Source organism: Abramis brama, assembly GCF_963993115.1.
Source record: "Abramis brama genome assembly, chromosome: 11".
NCBI lineage: Eukaryota > Metazoa > Chordata > Actinopteri > Cypriniformes > Leuciscidae > Abramis > Abramis brama.
In genome coordinates, this window is record NC_139973.1 from 21,617,480 (window position 1) to 21,635,902 (window position 18,423).

At 38.6% G+C, this 18,423-nt stretch overlaps 1 protein-coding gene across 5 annotated transcripts in view; it reads left to right on the top strand.

The window, feature by feature from the left end:
- The window catches only part of rhbdl3 (rhomboid, veinlet-like 3), a 125,820-nt gene that overhangs the window by 69,838 nt on the left and 37,559 nt on the right, over positions 1–18,423 (top strand). For all 5 annotated transcript variants that reach the window (XM_084128049.1, XM_084128050.1, XM_084128053.1 and 2 more), the window contains 2 exons: positions 2,175–2,323; positions 11,124–11,236. In XM_084128049.1, coding sequence (XP_083984175.1) covers positions 2,175–2,323; positions 11,124–11,236 — 262 coding nt within the window. The remainder of the gene's footprint in view (positions 1–2,174; positions 2,324–11,123; positions 11,237–18,423) is intronic.

Here is an 18,423-nt window from a genome sequence, read left to right on the forward strand (position 1 = left end):
CTGCTTATCACTTACCTTTGGGGGACAACTCTTTGGGGAGACAGCCCCTGGTATCTTGTTTCCTCCATGGCATTTTAAGGGTTAAGGCCTGTTATACATTCGAGAGTTTCTGCCTGGGATTTGGCCGTGGTTCTAGAGGGGTTGTTCCTGGCACCCTTTGAGCATATTGTCTCTGCATATAAGTTTCTCACTCTCAAGATGGTTTTCATTTTTAGAGTCATAGAGTTTGTTTCCATTAGGGTCAAAACAACTCTTCCCTCTCGCATTGCACACTCAGTGGTATTGCAGGCCTTTTACCCTCCTCCATTCTTGTCGGTGGACCAAGAGAAGCTAAACTTGCTTTGCCCAATGAGGGCTCTTAAGTGTTACGTCCACCAGTCTGCTCAGGGGCGCAATACTGACCAGCTGCTGGTATGCTTTGGATCACCCGGGGAGGTTCCCCTGCTTCCAAGCAGAAAATAAGTAAATGGATTTTATACTGCCTATAAAGGTGTGTGACCTTCCTTTGCCTCTAGTTGTAAGGGCCTACTCTACTTGAAGTATGGTCGGCATCTAAAGCTTTAGAGGTGCTCAGAGGTATTTTGTTTCAGGGTAGCGTCATCATCAGACGCAGCATAGAGTTCCCCATAAGGGAACGTCTCAGTTACCACTGTAACTCTGGTTCCCTTGCCATACTTCCGGCATGCCTGTGAGTGACTTTCTTCAACCAATCAGAAGCGGATGCTTTTGTGTTCCAGGTATCCTTTATAGCTTCCATGGTGCCCCGTCACACATCACAGGGTGACGTTGTACCAATGACATTGGAGTTTATTGAACATTTTTCAGACGCAATCAAGACTGACGCAGTGTCTCATTACCTAGGGAACCAGGGTTGTAACAGAAAAGTTGTTTTCACCATATTGGGCCCTATCTTGCACCCAGCACAATTGACTTTGTACACCGACGCATGTATCATTCCTATTTTGCACCCGCGCACAGAGGACTTTTCCCTCCACAGACGCACGTCGGTAAGCTAGGAAATGTTATTCATGTTATTCATATGCTATTTTAAGGGCGCATGCTTGGCCATAATCAATGTAGTGTGTGCACAATGCGCATGCACTTTGCTTATCTCATCTACACACAGACGCAGCAGTTCTCATTTTTAGAAAACCATACATTATTACAAGGAAAAATATTAAAACACGAAGGAAATCCTTATTGTGTCCATGAAGATGTTAAAAAATAGGCATAAATCTAGCTTACACATTTACCCAAATTTTTATACGCCTGTTTAACCGAAGCTAATTTGGGTGGGTTTCTCCCATCGCCATACAATGTCACTTCTCTGTCTTTTACGGCCCTGACGAGAACGTCGATCTCCTCGGCTGTGAACCACTCCTGGCGTGCGCCTGGCAAATCCGCCGTTATAATAGCAATCCGCCATGGAACAAGCGCGCATGCTCTTAAACGGAATGTGAGATGTCGCTCTGGTTTATTTCACGTTACGCCCAAACCACACCTATGAATAATGAAGCTACTTCAGAACAACCCATTTTAGATTTGTGTCAGGAGCAAGAGTCATTTATCCCGCCTGTATAATAGCAACAGCACCCAAGACCCGCCCACAAAGTTACTTGCGTTTCACGCTTGATACTTGCGTTTCAGATCGTTAAAATAGGGCCCATTGTATCTATTTTCTACAAAGCTAATCGCATTATATTGTGGGATCATCTTCTCTAATGCATTTAATGTAATACTTTTTGAAGGATCTAGAGACAATAAAGACTGGAATAATGGAATAATAAAAAAAAAAGAAAGAAGTGAAACAAAAATAGAAATAAGTTCATTTAAAATTGTAATAATATTTCACAATATTACTGTATTTACTGTATTTTTGATCAAATAAATGCAGCTTTGGTGGGTAAAAAATACTTTTCTTTTTTTTCTTTTTCTTTTTTTTTTATCTTACTGGCCCCTAACTTTTGAACAGTAATGTACAGGTCGATTTACTGTATGTGATGCTGCCTTAGAATTCTACAGCTAGGTTCTGAGGCTGCATAATTATGTTTCCTTACCTTTTAGAACACCCTTTGAGGCAAGAGTGTACTTATAATTCCATAAAATGCTTTAAAATGCTGTTTTGGAGGTGTCACACATCAGTAACAGCCTCTTACTTACCACATCTTTCTCAGGTTGTTGTCTTTATGTATTACGGACTGCAGCTGAACCGCTGGGTTCTGCAGGTGTCATCGCCATATTTCCTGAAGGGCCCATTGCCATACCACCCGCAGCTCAGAGCTCAGGCCTGGCGCTATCTTAGCTACATCTTCATGCATGCTGGGTGAGTTAAACATACTTGATTATATTAATGAACATGTGATTCAACATATTGATATGACTTAAAATTATTTTATTATCTTAAATGAAGATTAGCTTAAAATGATGTTAAAGAGAAATAGTCAGTTACAATCATCCTGATATGAGAGACATCAAACTGGCACTGGGATGTTGTCTTTAAACTATGGTAAAGATATAGTTTAGTCGTCATTATAAAGAAATATTAGACGGTTAAATGCCACGACTGATGAATCTGAATACAGACAGCTGTTACATAAGCAGGAATAAAACCTTTCACAATCATTAATTGTGCGTAACAAATAAAAAAAAAAAAATTTCTCTGTAATTGTTGTAATTTAAAGAGTTATTTGTATATCAAATAATCCAAGAGTATTGCAGCCTCACAATGTGGCCCACTGCTTCTAATTTGTGCCATTTTTAGATACTGCTTTTATTAGCTGTTTCTTTTCTGGCATTTTAAAATGCTTACACCCTCAATGCAACATTTTCAGGCACACAAAAACATACTAAAGCACATTTCAAAAAGCTTTTTTCTGGCGTGGAGGACTGAATGTCTCTGTCCCCAGTTGATGGAGGGCTTGAGACCCTGTGATGTGTCTGATGTGCTGTGATCTGTGGGGTTTAATGTATTATATTACACTCATCTACCAAGTAATCTCCCCATTAACCCAAGCTAGTGATCTGCTCTGTCTGCTGCACCAACAGAATCCCAATAAGACAACACTCTCTCACACAGAAACAGGCGTTTTCAAAAGTCACTCTCTCACCTTGTGTCACCACCAACAGACATGACTTATTCTGTGTGTTACAGCATTAAACACCACATGATATCATTCAGGACAGCAGAATAATCAGTTCAATAAACAAGGTAATACTGAGATACAATTTTGTCACTCTTTTTTTTGCTCAGCCAAAAAAATAAAAGTTCCAAACAAAGCCACAACAGAATTAACTGTTACACTTCTTAATTACATGTATACATACTGTATCATTTTTATATGTTAGTGTATATAAAATTTGTTCTTGCTTTTTCGAATGTACCCTCTTATTTCAGTCTTTTCATAGCGATGATTCAATTATCTTTTATTCTGGAAACAGTGGATTTTGTTGAAACAGAGATCAGTTTTAGATCAGAGCCTTAAGATCATTCATGCAGATTTTCCTGATAAGTAATTCAGTTACGTTTATATTCTATTTCTGGGGACATGAAACTGTCTCTTGTTGTATACCTATACTGAAGATAGGCTAAAACTTTCAGTTTACATATTAAAGGCTATCCGGTTAAAAAAATGTGTTGCTTTTGTCTTTTGTCTGCTTTTGTCACGCGAACCGGAATTATCCCGACAACATTTTATCTGTACTGAGGTAAAGGGAAGGGAAGGAGGCCTTCACAGGGGATGGACTGGTTGACACTTCAGGACTGCGTTGTCATCGTTCGCAGGTCCTTCATCAGATCTAGATACGGCCTGGATCCGGCAGACTAAAACCTCAGATAAACAGAGAGACTAATATTAACGTAGATGCCATCCTTCTTATGATGTAACAAGTGCATCAGGATTTACGGGGAGTGTTCCCGGTTCCGGCTGACCTAAACTATGCAGCCTAACATTGAATTATAGAAGTCTATTATGTGTTATGTGTATGTTAGGCTGAGAGATGTGTTTTTAGTCTAGATTTGAACTGACAGAGTGTGTCTGTTTCCCGGACAATGTTAGGAAGATTGTTTCAAAGTTTTGGTGCTTTATAGGAAAAGGATCTACCGCCAGCAGTCGATTTTGATTTTCTAGTTATTATCAACTGGACGGAATTTTGAGATTGCAATAGACGTGAAGGACTATAATGTGTTAAGAGCTTGCTCAAGTACTGCGGAGCTAAACCATTTAGTGCTTTGTAAGTGATCAGCAATATTTTAAAATGTATACAATGTTTAATAGGGAGCCAATGCAGTGTTGACAGAACCGGGCTAATATGGTCATACTTCCTGGTTCTGGTAAGAACTCGAGCTGCTGCATTTTGGACCAGCTGTAATTTGTTTATTAAGCGTGCAGTGCAACCACCCATAATAGCATTACAATAATCTAGCCTTGATGTCATGAACGCATGAACTAATTGTTCTGAATTTTTCATTGAGAGCATATGACGTAATTTAGATATATTTTTAAGATGGAATATTTGGTTTTACAGATACTAGACACGTGACTTTCAAATGAAAGACTGGTATCAAAGAGCACACCCAGGTTCCTAACCGACGACGAAGACTTGACAGAGCAGCCATCAAGTGTTAGACAGTATTCTAGGTTATTACGTGAGGACTTTTTTTGTCCAATAATTAGAATCTCTGTTTTTTCAGAATTAAGTAGTAGGAAGTTGCTAGTCATCCAGTTTTTTATATCAGCTCTGCATTCCATTAATTTTGTGAATTGGTAAGTTTCGTCAGGGTGTGAATAAATATAGAGCTGCGTATCATCAGCATTACAGTGAAAACTAATGCCATGCTTCCTAATGATATCTCCCAAGGGTAGCATGTACAGAGTGAACAGCAACGGTCCTAGTACTGAGCCTTGTGGTACACCATACTGAACTTGTGATCGATCAGACATCTCTTCATTTAATGCTACAAACTGATAACGGTCAGATAAAGTATGATTTAAACCATGCTAATGCAATTCCACTAATGCCAACATAATTTTCGAGTCTATTTAAAAGAATGTTGTGGTCGATAGTGTCAAATGCAGCACTAAGATTGAATAACACTAATAGAGAGATACAACCATGATCGGATGATAAGAGCAAATAATTTGTGACTCTAATGAGAGCTGTCTCAGTACTATGGTACGGTCTAAATCCTGAATGAAAATCCTCGCAGATATTATTTCTTTCTAAAAAGGAACATAGTTGTGAAGATACTGCCTTTTCTAGTATCTTTGACAGAAAAGGTAGATTTGAGATCGGCCTGTAATTGACTAATTCTGTAGGATCAAGTTGTGTTTTTTTAACAAGTGGTTTAATCATAGCCAGCTTAAAGTTTTTTGGTACATATCCTAATGACAAAGATTAATTAATGATATTAAGAAGAGGATCTATGACCTCTGGAAGCATCTCTTTCAGTAGCTTAGTTGGTATAGGGTCTAACATACATGTTGTCGATTTAGATGATTTAACGAGTTTAGAAAATTATTCCTCTAGTTATGAATTACATTTTTTTTTTCTTAGGGAGACAACAATGCACTACCTGATGCAATACTGTAATAGACGGTTGCATAGTTATAATTTTCTCCCTGATATTATCAATCTTATAAGTGAAGAAGTTCATAAAGTCATTACTGCTGTGCTGCTTGGAAACTTCTGGGCTTGAAGCTTTATTTTTCGTTAGTTTAGCCACTGTTTCAAATAAATACCTAGGGTTTTGTTTATTTTCTTCTAATAGGGTTGAAAAATAAGCAGATCTAGCAGCTTTTAAGGCCTCCCTGTATGCAATCGAGCTCTCTTTCCATCAAAGGCGAAATAGGCTAGTTTTGTTTTCTTCCAGTTGAGCTCCATTTTTATGGTTGCTCTCTGAAGGGCCTGAGTGTGCTCGTTGTACCACGGCGTTGGACTATTTTCTTTAATCTTCTTTAAGCACCATGGAGCAACTGTGTCTAAAGTGCTGGAAAAGAGAGAGTTAAATGTTTATGCCACAATATTGAGTTCTTCTAAGCTATCTGGGATGCTGAGATGATGAAACTGATTAGGAAGATTATTAATAAAGCAATCTTTAGTGGCAGAAGTGATAGGTCTAACATATTTGTAACACGGAGTCGGCTTTGCAGCCTTGGCTAAATGAAGTTTACACGAAACTAGATAATGATCTGAGATGCCATCGCTCTGCTGCAGAATTTCAACGGCATCAAAATTGATTCCATTTGATAATATTAGATCTAGAGTATGATTACGACAATGAGTAGGTCCTGACACGTGTTGTCTAACTCCAATAGAGTTCAGAATGTCTTTAAATGCCAATCCCAATGCATCTTTTTCATTATCTACATGTATATTAAAATCACCAACAATTATGACTTTATCTGCAGCCAGTACTAACTCTGATAGAAAGTCAGCAAATTCTTTGATAAAGTCTGTATGGTGCCCTACAGACTTTAGACATTGGATAACATGCCCTAGTTATCCAAAGCTTTGTAAATTTCAGGTTCTTGTTCTATGAGAATAATTAATCTGACCTTGTCCTGCTTATTATTTTAGATCTGGGTCCAGATTTTGCTTATATATGATCTATTTGGCGATGTTGAGGAGAGCCAAGTATGTGACATGAGGAATATTGCCTGTAGTTAAAAGTTTCTTTGTCACCCAGATATGTCATTAAGGGCCAAAGTCACATACACTGCTGTAGGTGTGTAGGACTCATCTGTAACAGTTTTCCATGTGCACTGCTGAAGGTCAGATAATTAGAACAGTTGGAGAAATGGTCAGGGCTTCAGAAAAAAACAGGACTAAACAAAGTTGGAGCAGGAGTGGAATTGGAAAAGTACTCATGCCAGAATCAGGTCACTTGTGTGTCAGAGGAGGGGAGGGAGGGGGTGACAGAGTCCAAGGGCCCTGGCATGTGAGGGGCCCATGAAGATCCTGAAATTATTTATTATTTTACAATTGTACAAATCTGTTCCATTTCTCTGCTCGCTCATTTGACATTTGAAGTTTGGCACACATCTGTCTAGGCACCTCCCAGGAGCACAGCCTGCTCGCAATTTGCATGATTTGATTGGTTGTCTAGGAACATTGCAAAACGCTAATTGGTTGTTAGGGAGAGCGGACTGGCCGGAGAGGAGCAGACAAGCAATCATCTGAGTGTGGTGATCTTCGAGTCGCACCACCACCACTTATAACGTTCAAACAAAGATCAGGCAAAAAGAGGAAAGGAAAGTAAAGATAGTGAGGGAAAACAATTCCACACAATTTTCTTTCCAAAGAGACCAAGTGAGAACCTATATTGTCCAAGTGAGGCGACTGCGACTTATAAGCCGTTGTTTATGTTATGTAAATAGATGCTTGCTGCACGGGAGTCTGCATTTTCCTACATAATGAGAAACAACTTGTTTAAGCTCATGATGCACTTATCGTACTCTAAACACCGAAGTAAAGTGTGTGACTAATCTTTAGAGATAAACTGCAAAAATGGAAAACAATATGGAAAGTATGTGTGGAAACTTTGTGTGGATCTTGCATTAAAATATTGAGCAAACTTGATTATTATTGATTGATAATTTTAAGATGGTGTTATTATATTAAACTGTAAAAATACCATTGTTACTACCACACTGTTACTACAATGTTAAATAGTTTGGAAAGATTGTAATGTTTTGGAATACAAAGGACAATGTCTGTAAAAAAAAAAAAAAAACATAATTCCAGTTAAATATTGTTAAACTGACATTTTTATGTCTAAGGGGATACTGGGGTGCTATAAGTATAGCACAATTCATATACAAATATGATTGCTATACTGTATACATGGCATAAAGTATAATTGTTCTTCGAACTCACCTGTTGTTTATGATTAGTATCGCTGGATTGAGTTATCTGAGATAACTGCGCGTTCATGCGCTGGTTTAAAAGGGGATATGTATCGATAGTAGAAACATTGATCAGCAACGCTGCTATTGGCTGCTCAGCGTGGACAAAGAGCGCGCACAGTTTTTCTCCTCAGCAGAGCAAGAACTAATAGTCGAAGTTTATTCGGAATTTTAATGTTTAATCAAAACGCCAGGGAACACCTCAAAGTCTGCAAAAGCCAGGAGAGAGGGCTGGCAAAAAGTAACAGACAATTTAAATCCGTTAGAAGTGGCCATGTTAGATGTTTTTATCACTTATTAGCCTATATTTTTGTATTTTAATAATTGCATAATTAGTTTGTTCATTGTAATGTCAGAGTCACCACATTAGAACATGGGAACAAATAAAAGTGAAGTACAAAAATATTCTACATAATGGTAATTTTTAGTTATATTATAGTCTCTTCTCTTTTATAAAAGGCACTGTTAAATAAATGGTTGTCTGTTTATAAAAGCAACCAAGAAAAAGCCTGAGAAAAATAAAATAAATAAAAGATCTTAGTAGCCTACACTGTAAAATATTTTTTGCTGCATTAAATTAAAGCCGTATAGTCTTTTCAACTGTTAAATTTTGAGTAATGATGAATTGCTTTGACTTGTGAAACTGAAAACTGATAAACTTATGTTAATGTAAAAATATTTTGCCATGAGTTATTGATCACATATTTCCCTAGTGTAGTTCATTGTAATGACACTGTGTTTTCCTCTTTTGGGCACTTTTACATTTTTACACCAACACTTGTATCTGTGCCCAAGAAAGTGATGGCTGAAATATGTGCAGTAAGTGGACATTTTCTAACTTTACAAAAAGACTTTGCAATGTCCATTTGTTTCCATTGCACTGGACAGTGAATAAACCCTCTCAGATAACTGTCATATGGAGGAACTAGCCTACCTGCAAGTGCATAAATAACTTTACTTAATTTATCCTTGTATGCTTTATGGCTGCAATATAAGTTGCAGGATTCCATATCTACAGAAAGGCCTACAGAAGAGTCAGCACAGACAGAGGAGACATACAGTAGGCCTACAGGTGGGCAGTGTATAGCCAACTTTTCCTTTTCATTTGTTGCATGTTTGTTGCAGGCACTTGAACACTGGCTTTTCTTTACAAAGAACAATTGAAATAAAACTCAAGGAACTAAGTATATTTTTCTTTTATTAAACATTTAATGAAAGGTGTTGGGTTTTTTTTTTGGCAATGTTGTGTAATATGGCACATGCAACAATGTCACAGGCCCTGTCAGGTGTGCAACCCTCAGACTTTTCAGACACTGAAATCTTCCCTTTAGTTAGCCAAAGTTCATTTCATTGTGTGCCCTTGTCTTGGCTAGAGCTGCATTGTAACTGGTTTGGGTCAGGGAATGGGGTCATAAAACACCTGTCTGCAGGCAGGAACATGTCATAATCACCTATGGAAAAATGCAGTTCTGTTAGGATTAGCATAAGTGTGTGTAATACAGTGAGTTTTGATATTTAATTGTGGAACTTTCCTTACCACTTTCAAATAATGTGCATAAATGTGAATCTCTGAAAATTCTTAAGTCATGCACAGATCCTGGCCATTTTGCTTTCACATTTGTGATATGGAAGATTTTAGTCAACTGCCTTTTTTTATTTGATATAATCTGGAATATTAAGAATCACAATAGTAACTGGGCTGCACATTTACATTGTGAACCCCCTTTCTGTTCACATAATCCCCTTCATTGAGGCCTTGATGGCAGCCTCCACTTTAAAATGAAAATTCTGTCATCATATACTCACCCTCATGTTGTTTCAATCCTTTTATGAATTTCTTTCTTCTGCTGAACAGAAAGGAAGATATTTAGAAGAATATCAGTAACCAGACAGTTTCTGGTCTCATTGACTTCCGTAGTATATTTTTTTTCCTACTATGGAAGTCAATAAGACCAGAAACTGTCTGGTTACTGACATTCTTCTAAATATCTTCCTTCCTGTTCAGCAGAAGAAAGAAATTCATACAGGTTTGAAACAACATGAGGGTGAGCATATGATGACAGAATTTTCATTTTAAAGTGGAGTATATCCCTTTAAGCCTGAGTGACATATAGGCTACTGTAATCGGCATGGTCATGATTGCATGATCCTCATAAAAAATTATGATAGCCTAAAAAAAAACTGCTTTAAAAAAACTGCTTTACAACATTGGGTCTTAAGTGGCTTGGAAATGCCACAAAAAAAACTAAAACTGTATTCCAATAGTGTAAAGGAAAGAGCCACTCGCAAATAATCTTAGGGCAATGCAAACAGTTTGTGCTGTAGTTAAAGCCCGACTCCGACAAGTCGAAAATAAATGTGCGTTTCCAACAAATTAATAATGTAAACGACAATCTCACGAGTCAAAAATATCTCAGAAAGTGCACTATTGCGCTGCGCTGGACTCCCATCCTGTTTACATGAAATAAGCCTGCTGGCGAGCAGGTTTAAGCTTGCGCACCTGTTGCTATGACAGCAAGTCCAGGATGAGCGTCGAAGAACCAAACAATCCAAGATCATGCCAAATGATCGCCAACAATCAAATCCAGCTAACTGAGTTAGCGACGTACGAAGAACGAGCCCCTGGAGGTTGGGCAGGTGGGTGGCATAATAATCGTATTTCTTTTCTTTCGGGTTTATGATCTATGATCAAATGAAGCATCGTAAAAGAATAGTTTACCCCCCCAAAAAAATTACATGCAACCAAAATTTTCAAGCTTCAAAAAGTACATAAAGACATCATAAAAGTAATCAAAATAAATAGAGTGATTTAATCCACGTTTTCTGAAAAGATACAAACACTTTATATGATGAACGGGCTTTCTGATCAGCACACATAAATGGTGTACAGTACATCAAATATGGTAAACAGAAACTCAACGGTGCATGCTTGACTCTTGAAAATTGCAAAGTTTTGAAAGTCTTGAAAGTTTTGTCCTTTCATTTATTAAGGTTTTTCTCTTTAATGTCACTCAGTTTATGTTGTGTGATCCTAAAATGTTATCATTTACAGGTAGTTGACAAGTAGTACAATATAAGATTAATCAGCTTTACATAACCAAACCTGTTTATATACCCTGCACTAAATCCAAATGTACCAAATTGTAAAAAGGGCATTCATCCCTTCCTCAAACACATCTGTAATTATGCTAATGCTAATGGCTGATTTATATGTTTCAGAATAGAACACCTGGGCCTAAACATGGCCATGCAACTTTTGGTTGGTGTGCCGTTAGAGATGGTCCATGGAGCTTTGAGAATTGGCCTGGTGTATGTATGTGGTGTACTGGCAGGTGAGTCAAATCCAGCATCAATTTTTAGGGGGGAGGGGAGGGGAGAGGGGGATGTTACTGTTTGAGAAAGTGTGCTTTTTTAGTGCAATCTCTTTAAAAGCCTTTTTAAAAAATAATAGAGAGTCATGGAAAATTCACTGGAAATTCATATAGGTCTAAAGTGCGGGAACTCTGTTTTTTTGCCTTTGCGTGACATTCATCTGTCAGTCACCTTGATGTTGTGTCGATGTACTGACTTATTGAGCCCCATGGAATTTGCATGCGCCACTCCCCCGGGCATATGTGTGATGAAGACGAGCCCACCAGCTCGCCTTCGGGGAGAAATGTGAGTCCGTGTACGGATGTAGAAAGGATGGCGCACTCGCAGAAGCACTTCGTGCAAGGTGGAATTTATTTACGGTGCCAATAAGAGATAAAAGGAGATAACGTGCATCCACTAATTTAGATCAATCAATCCCCAAGGGTCAATCCCCACGGGCCTCACATTCCTCGTCTTGCACAAATTGCGTCTGGTGGAGTTACGCGGCTCGTTTTGGAGTCATACATTTCTCATTTGGGTCTCTAGAAAAGGACGAATTATCAATTGCTGCGTCGGGTGTGGCATCTCAGCCTGAGTTTGATACAGAGTTGTATTTGGTATCTGGCCTTTGAGCGTGACTCACAGCTGTGGCCCACCCTAGTGCCTTTCATCCCGGAGGTACATGAAGAGCTCACAAAGTTGTGGAAGGCACCTTTTACCGCCAGGGCCCTCTTCACAAGCTCTTCCACCCTCACTACCCCCGATGGTGGGGTGGCCAGGGGCTACACAGAGGTTCCACAGGTGGAGCAGTCAATTGCGGTGCATTTGGGCATTTATGCACAAGGATAGTCTTGAGCCGGGATTGATGCAGGAAGTGCGTTTGGTGTCCGACTTAACTCTATGAGCACCGAAGGTGACAGCACGGGCTATGCAAATATTAATTTCCCCCAGTGAGCCTGATTGCACAGACGTTGTGCAAAGTCAGGGAGCCCGAAGAGCAGGTCCTTTTGGTTGTGCCATACTGGCCCACCCAGACTTGGTTCCCGGAGCTTACGCTCCTCGCGACAGCCCCTCCCTGGTAAATTCCCCTGAGGACGTGGTTTCTCTGCGACAGGGCTTAACCCTCTGGGGACCAAGGTGTTTTTGGGGCCCTTGAGATGTTCTGACATGCCCTGACATTTGTGCTTTTTTCAGTTATTTATAAACATGTTAATGGCAAAGGTGTAAATTCACTCTATATAGCACAAACAGGGCTACCATAATATGTGAGCATCATGTATGTATATGTTTGTATTTTTAAGAGAATAATGTTTATGCGTGGTTATTGAAAAAAATAAAAATGAAAGTTGCTGAAATAAGACCACAAAACACATACTAAATATATGCCCACAAGACTTTTGACTAATGGATGTTGTCGCTTCGAGTTCTGGCTTCAAAATTATGTGAAAATAGTCTTGCTTTATCGTTCACATAAAACAATACAATGATTTAAATTGTGTAAAACAGGTTATGCTTGGAAAGCCAATATGCGAGGGGGGCGTGTACGAGGAGTGGTTTACACCCAAGCGGCAACATTCTGATCTGAAAAATGAAGCCTACCCGGAAGTGCGAAAAACTGCAATACATCGAAAATCCGCTAGGGGCAGGACCCAAAAGGGAGCAAATGTCCATAGCCCCCATGTTAAAATGTCCGTTTTCACAGCATAAATTCATTTTTACAGGTTGGTCCCATGGACTTTTATTGTATTTTTCGATAGCTTCCGAGTGCCTGACAACTGTGAGGGGGGTGAATTTTTTTCTAACTCGTTAGTTTAGATCGTATTTAGATATAAAATGTATGACAATAAGGGCGTGGTTAACTTTGATTGACAGCTTGATTGACAGCTGACAAGGCAGCGCCATGGAGAATGACAACATAAGCGCCATTTTTTAATACAGTTGACATATAATACTACTGTTTCTGTATCATGAAATGTAGTTTTAAGAGTTTTTCAGGCGAGAATGTAGTTGTTTAAAGCTGGTTTATTTAAAGATTTATGAAAATTTTATCCAGTTGATCCAGCGATGACCGGGCACTCGGCGTTCATGTACCCCGCCTGAAGCAACCTTTCATCGGCTAGACGTTCTGAGGTTTGCCACCAATGCCGCGACTCTGTAGTGGTTAAACATGAGATATAATTCGTCTTGTGTATATCTAACGGGCGATTTTTGGTCTCGTGAATCTATAATTTTTTCCTGGGCAATCGTTTTGGCTGAGGGGAAGTTTCATAACTTTATAAGCTATTTAACTTTACCGATGTATGGTATAGACTAGAGCGCTGACTTTGTATGTTTGACTGAATTGTTTGCTTTATTTGTATAGCTTCTTATACCTTTTACTTATACTTTTATAATGGCTAATATTGATAAAACTGAAATTTAACAAAAAGAGACTGGGTTGAGTTTTGTCATTTTAAATTTTAATACAACGAAGATGATCTGTAATGTTGTTTACTGCAAAATCTGTTGTTTAGTACAAATGCACATATTGCCTGGACCATAAAATGTTTAATATTTTTATATTATATTTAAAATGAAAAGAGGCAGGTTTGTGTTTTATATTTTGTTTTTTCATAAATAGGCAAACGTTATGTGCAGTTGAATATAATCAATATGCGTTGCCTGAACCACATTTGTGTGGCTATAATGTTTAAGATTTCTTTAAATGAAAACGAAAAGAGTTAGTATGGTGTTTTATAACATATTTCGTTGCCTAAAATATACACAGAGATAACCAGAGTAGCAGAGCAAGCTGAGTGACGCGCGCTGCGTCAGAAGGTGGGCGGCATAGTCTATGGTGGGCGGGGTTAGGATTTCCCAAGACTTTCCAAGATGGCGCCGCCCATACCCCCCATAAACGGCTTCAAACCCGTTCTTCAGAAAGTCTATGGGTGACGTCACAGACGCTTTGTCCATATTTTTTACAGTCTATGTTTACACCTGAGAATACAATGCAGTGTTTCCCCTACCATTATATAAGGGGGGCGCCCCGCCCTCCTAACGGCTCCCCCCGCCCCCCTTGAAGTCAAGTAAATTTTATTTGATTTTCTTTATAGCGCCAGATTACAATTTGTTATTTTATTTAAAAAAACTAAATAGCCCTTAAGTAATATGTTATTTATCTTATTTCCACGATGGCATGTCTTTTCTGTCTGTGTTTGCACGTTTACAATTATCCCAATGAGTGCGCAAGCGCGCACACTCACACACAAACAAACAAACACTTGCATCAAACACAGATGAGCACTAGCGGACAGAGAGCGCGCGGCGGGAAATATGTCGCTGAACTGAAGATGCTCGCTCTCAACACTCGCTCTACTGCGAGTAGCAGCCGGAGTAGCTCTCCTGCTCCAAGTCTACGCCCGTTTCACACATATTTCGTTTGCAGTGCGTGTGAGGTGAGTATTTTTTTCCGTACCCATGTTTACAGAGCTTTCACACTGCATGCGGATGCAGTCCGTCAATGATCGATCCGTTCCAGTTGCGGTGCGTATACAGCAGTGCAGCGATCGTTTCCGCACCGAGTCTACTTTTGCCGTTTATATACTGTCTATGATTTCTGCTGTGCTGCAAACGCTGAATTAAAGTGACAGCGCATGTTTCGTGGTCAAAATGAACACAGATTGACCTGAAAATGTAGTCATTTCACCATAAGTGCGCTTAATTAAATAAAATGTAGTAATCTCACCATAAATTTATTTAATTAAATACTAATTTTTTCACTTTAAGCATTTTTTTTTTTGGGTAAAGCAAGGAAAACTACAATTTACCTCAACAAGGCGACATAATGACATTCGTGGAGGTGGAAAAACAAGTTCTTTGTGACATGCAAGATTTATTGTATTAAAATTTAAATTAAAAAGATTTAAATACATGGTTAAATATTTTACCACTTGCTTGAGCAACTTAATATATAATTATATAGAAGTAATGCATTGAATAATATATTGTTTAAATTGTGTTTAAACGTGAACGCGCGTTCACAGCAGTGCTGCGTCTGACAGGATTATTCTCTCCAATAAATGCATCATAGAAATAAAAACTTCTCACAAAAAAAGCCCATTTAAAATTTGTTTGTCATATAAATGTATTAACTAACATTAACGAACAATGAATGAGCAATATATTTGTTAGTATTTATAAATCTTTTTTTAGTTGTTAGTTAAAAAATAAAACTATTTAAGCTCTGGTCCATTAATATTAACAAATACTTCTATAAATTTGACAAAGGTTATTTGCAAAAGTCAATTTTAAAAAGATTTAAATATGTTTTTTTTGTTGTTTTTTTTAAAGATATATCTTATGTTAACATTTTTTTTTTAACATTTGTGTTTTATGTTAACTTTTACAAAGCATTACCATCCCAGACAACCAATTAATGTGACACATAGATAGATAGATAGATAGATAGATAGATAGATAGATAGATAGATAGATAGATAGATAGATAGATAGATAGATAGATAGATAGATAGTGTCTGTGTCAATTTTCCCCAACCAACCAAATGATTATAGGCCTACATTTTATCATACAGTGAGGAAAATAAGTATTTGAACACCCTGCTATTTTGCAAGTTCTCCCACTTAGAAATCATGGAGGGGTCTGAAATTGTCATCGTAGGTGCATGTCCACTGTGAGAGACATAATCTAAAAAAAAAAATCCAGAAATCACAATGTATGATTTTTTAACTATTTATTTGTATGATACAGCTGCAAATAAGTATTTGAACACCTGAGAAAATCAATGTTAATATTTGGTACAGTAGCCTTTGTTTGCAATTAGAGGTCAAACGTTTCCTGTAGTTTTTCACCAGGTTTGCACACACTGCAGGAGGGATTTTGGCCCACTCCTCCACACAGATCTTCTCTAGATCAGTCAGGTTTCTGGGCTGTCGCTGAGAAACACGGAGTTTGAGCTCCCTCCAAAGATTCTCTATTGGGTTTAGGTCTGGAGACTGGCTAGGCCACGCCAGAACCTTGATATGCTTCTTACAGAGCCACTCCTTGGTTATCCTGGCTGTGTGCTTCGGGTCATTGTCATGTTGGAAGACCCAGCCTCGACCCATCTTCAATGCTCTAACTGAGGGAAGGAGGTTGTTCCCCAAAATCTCGCAATACATGGCCCCGGTCATCCTCTCCTTAATACAGTGCAGTCGCCCTGCCCCATGTGCAGAAAAACACCCCCAAAGCATGATGCTACCACCCCCATGCTTCACAGTAGGGATGGTGTTCTTGGGATGGTACTCATCATTCTTCTTCCTCCAAACACGTTTAGTGGAATTATGACCAAAAAGTTCTATTTTGGTCTCATCTGACCACATGACTTTCTCCCATGACTCCTCTGGATCATCCAAATGGTCATTGGCAAACTTAAGACGGGCCTTGACATGTGCTGGTTTAAGCAGGGGAACCTTCCGTGCCATGCATGATTTCAAACCATGACGTCTTAGTGTATTACCAACAGTAACCTTGGAAATGGTGGTGGTCCCAGCTCTTTTCAGGTCATTGACCAGCTCCTCCCGTGTAGTTCTGGGCTGATTTCTCACCTTTCTTAGGATCATTGAGACCCCACGAGGTGAGATCTTGCATGGAGCCCCAGTCCGAGGGAGATTGACAGTCATGTTTAGCTTCTTCCATTTTCTAATGATTGCTCCAACAGTGGACCTTTTTTCACCAAGCTGCTTGGCAATTTCCCCGTAGCCCTTTCCAGCCTTGTGGAGGTGTACAATTTTGTCTCTAGTGTCTTTGGACAGCTCTTTGGTCTTGGCCATGTTAGTAGTTGGATTCTTACTGATTGTATGGGGTGGACAGGTGTCTTTATGCAGCTAACAACCTCAAACAGGTGCATCTAATTTAGGATAATAAATGGAGTGGAGGTGGACATTTTAAAGGCAGACTAACAGGTCTTTGAGGGTCAGAATTCTAGCTGATAGACAGGTGTTCAAATACTTATTTGCAGCTGTATCATACAAAGAAATAGTTAAAAAATCATATATTGTGATTTCTGGATTTTTTTTTTTTGATTATGTCTCTCACAGTGGACATGCACCTACGATGACAATTTCAGACCCCTCCATGATTTCCAAGTGGGAGAACTTGCAAAATAGCAGGGTGTTCAAATACTTATTTTCCTCACTGTATGTATTCATTAGTTTGAATATAGCCAACATTGGAACATCTAACATCTTAGTTGATGACTTTATTTTTGACAAAAATAGTATATATATATATATTTGATGTGGCAGTATATTCTACAGTAAAAACTGTACCCAAATCTAGTCAACAAAATGTTGTCTTTCATATTTCGCCTGACTATAACGTTGTTTTTATGAAATATTAGGGCATATAAATGTTAATTTGCAGTTTAATATGTTGCTTATACAGACATTTTATTTCAACATATTTCAGTCGATTTTTACTCATCTCAGTATAGCCAAGCATTTTAGTTGATTAAAGCGGTTTATTCTTTCACACACAGACACGCGATTCATATTTAGGTCAAACAGGCAAACATTCTGTTTCAAACAGGTAAACATTAATACGCGGTATTCAAACGCAAATTCTGAGAACCTGAAGGGTACATATCTTTACAAATATGTACCCTTCATTCATCTCACAGAAACGCGATTACATAGGCCTACACTAACGTTATTCCATAACGTTATTCCACATTAACACTTGAGAAAAGATAACTTAGCCTACCTCACTCCTCAGCGGGATCTATTGCTCACTGTTTGTTATGTAGGCTATATTATGCATCACTCGCGGCGCGCTGTGTTTACAGCTGATGGGCGTTTCACAGGACTGAAATGGTTCTCAGAATTTGCGTTTGAATACCGCGCGCTCTCCGGGGCGTGGTCACATTACATTTGAATGAGCTCTAATGAGCTCAACTGGAATCGCTCTCTTTTAATACAGATTTCACAAGCTGAGAATATTTGTTTTTTATAAAAATTAGTTCATTTAAAAGATGCGATCTCAAGCTTGATGCCCGTGGGTATGTTTGCCTGTTTGACTGAATTTTCGCGGAGTTACAGATCATTTTCGAACGCGTTTCAAATTGGAGTTCACGGACAGAGTGCAGAACTCGCATCATGTTAATTTTTCTTTATTTGGCAAAAAGCAAAA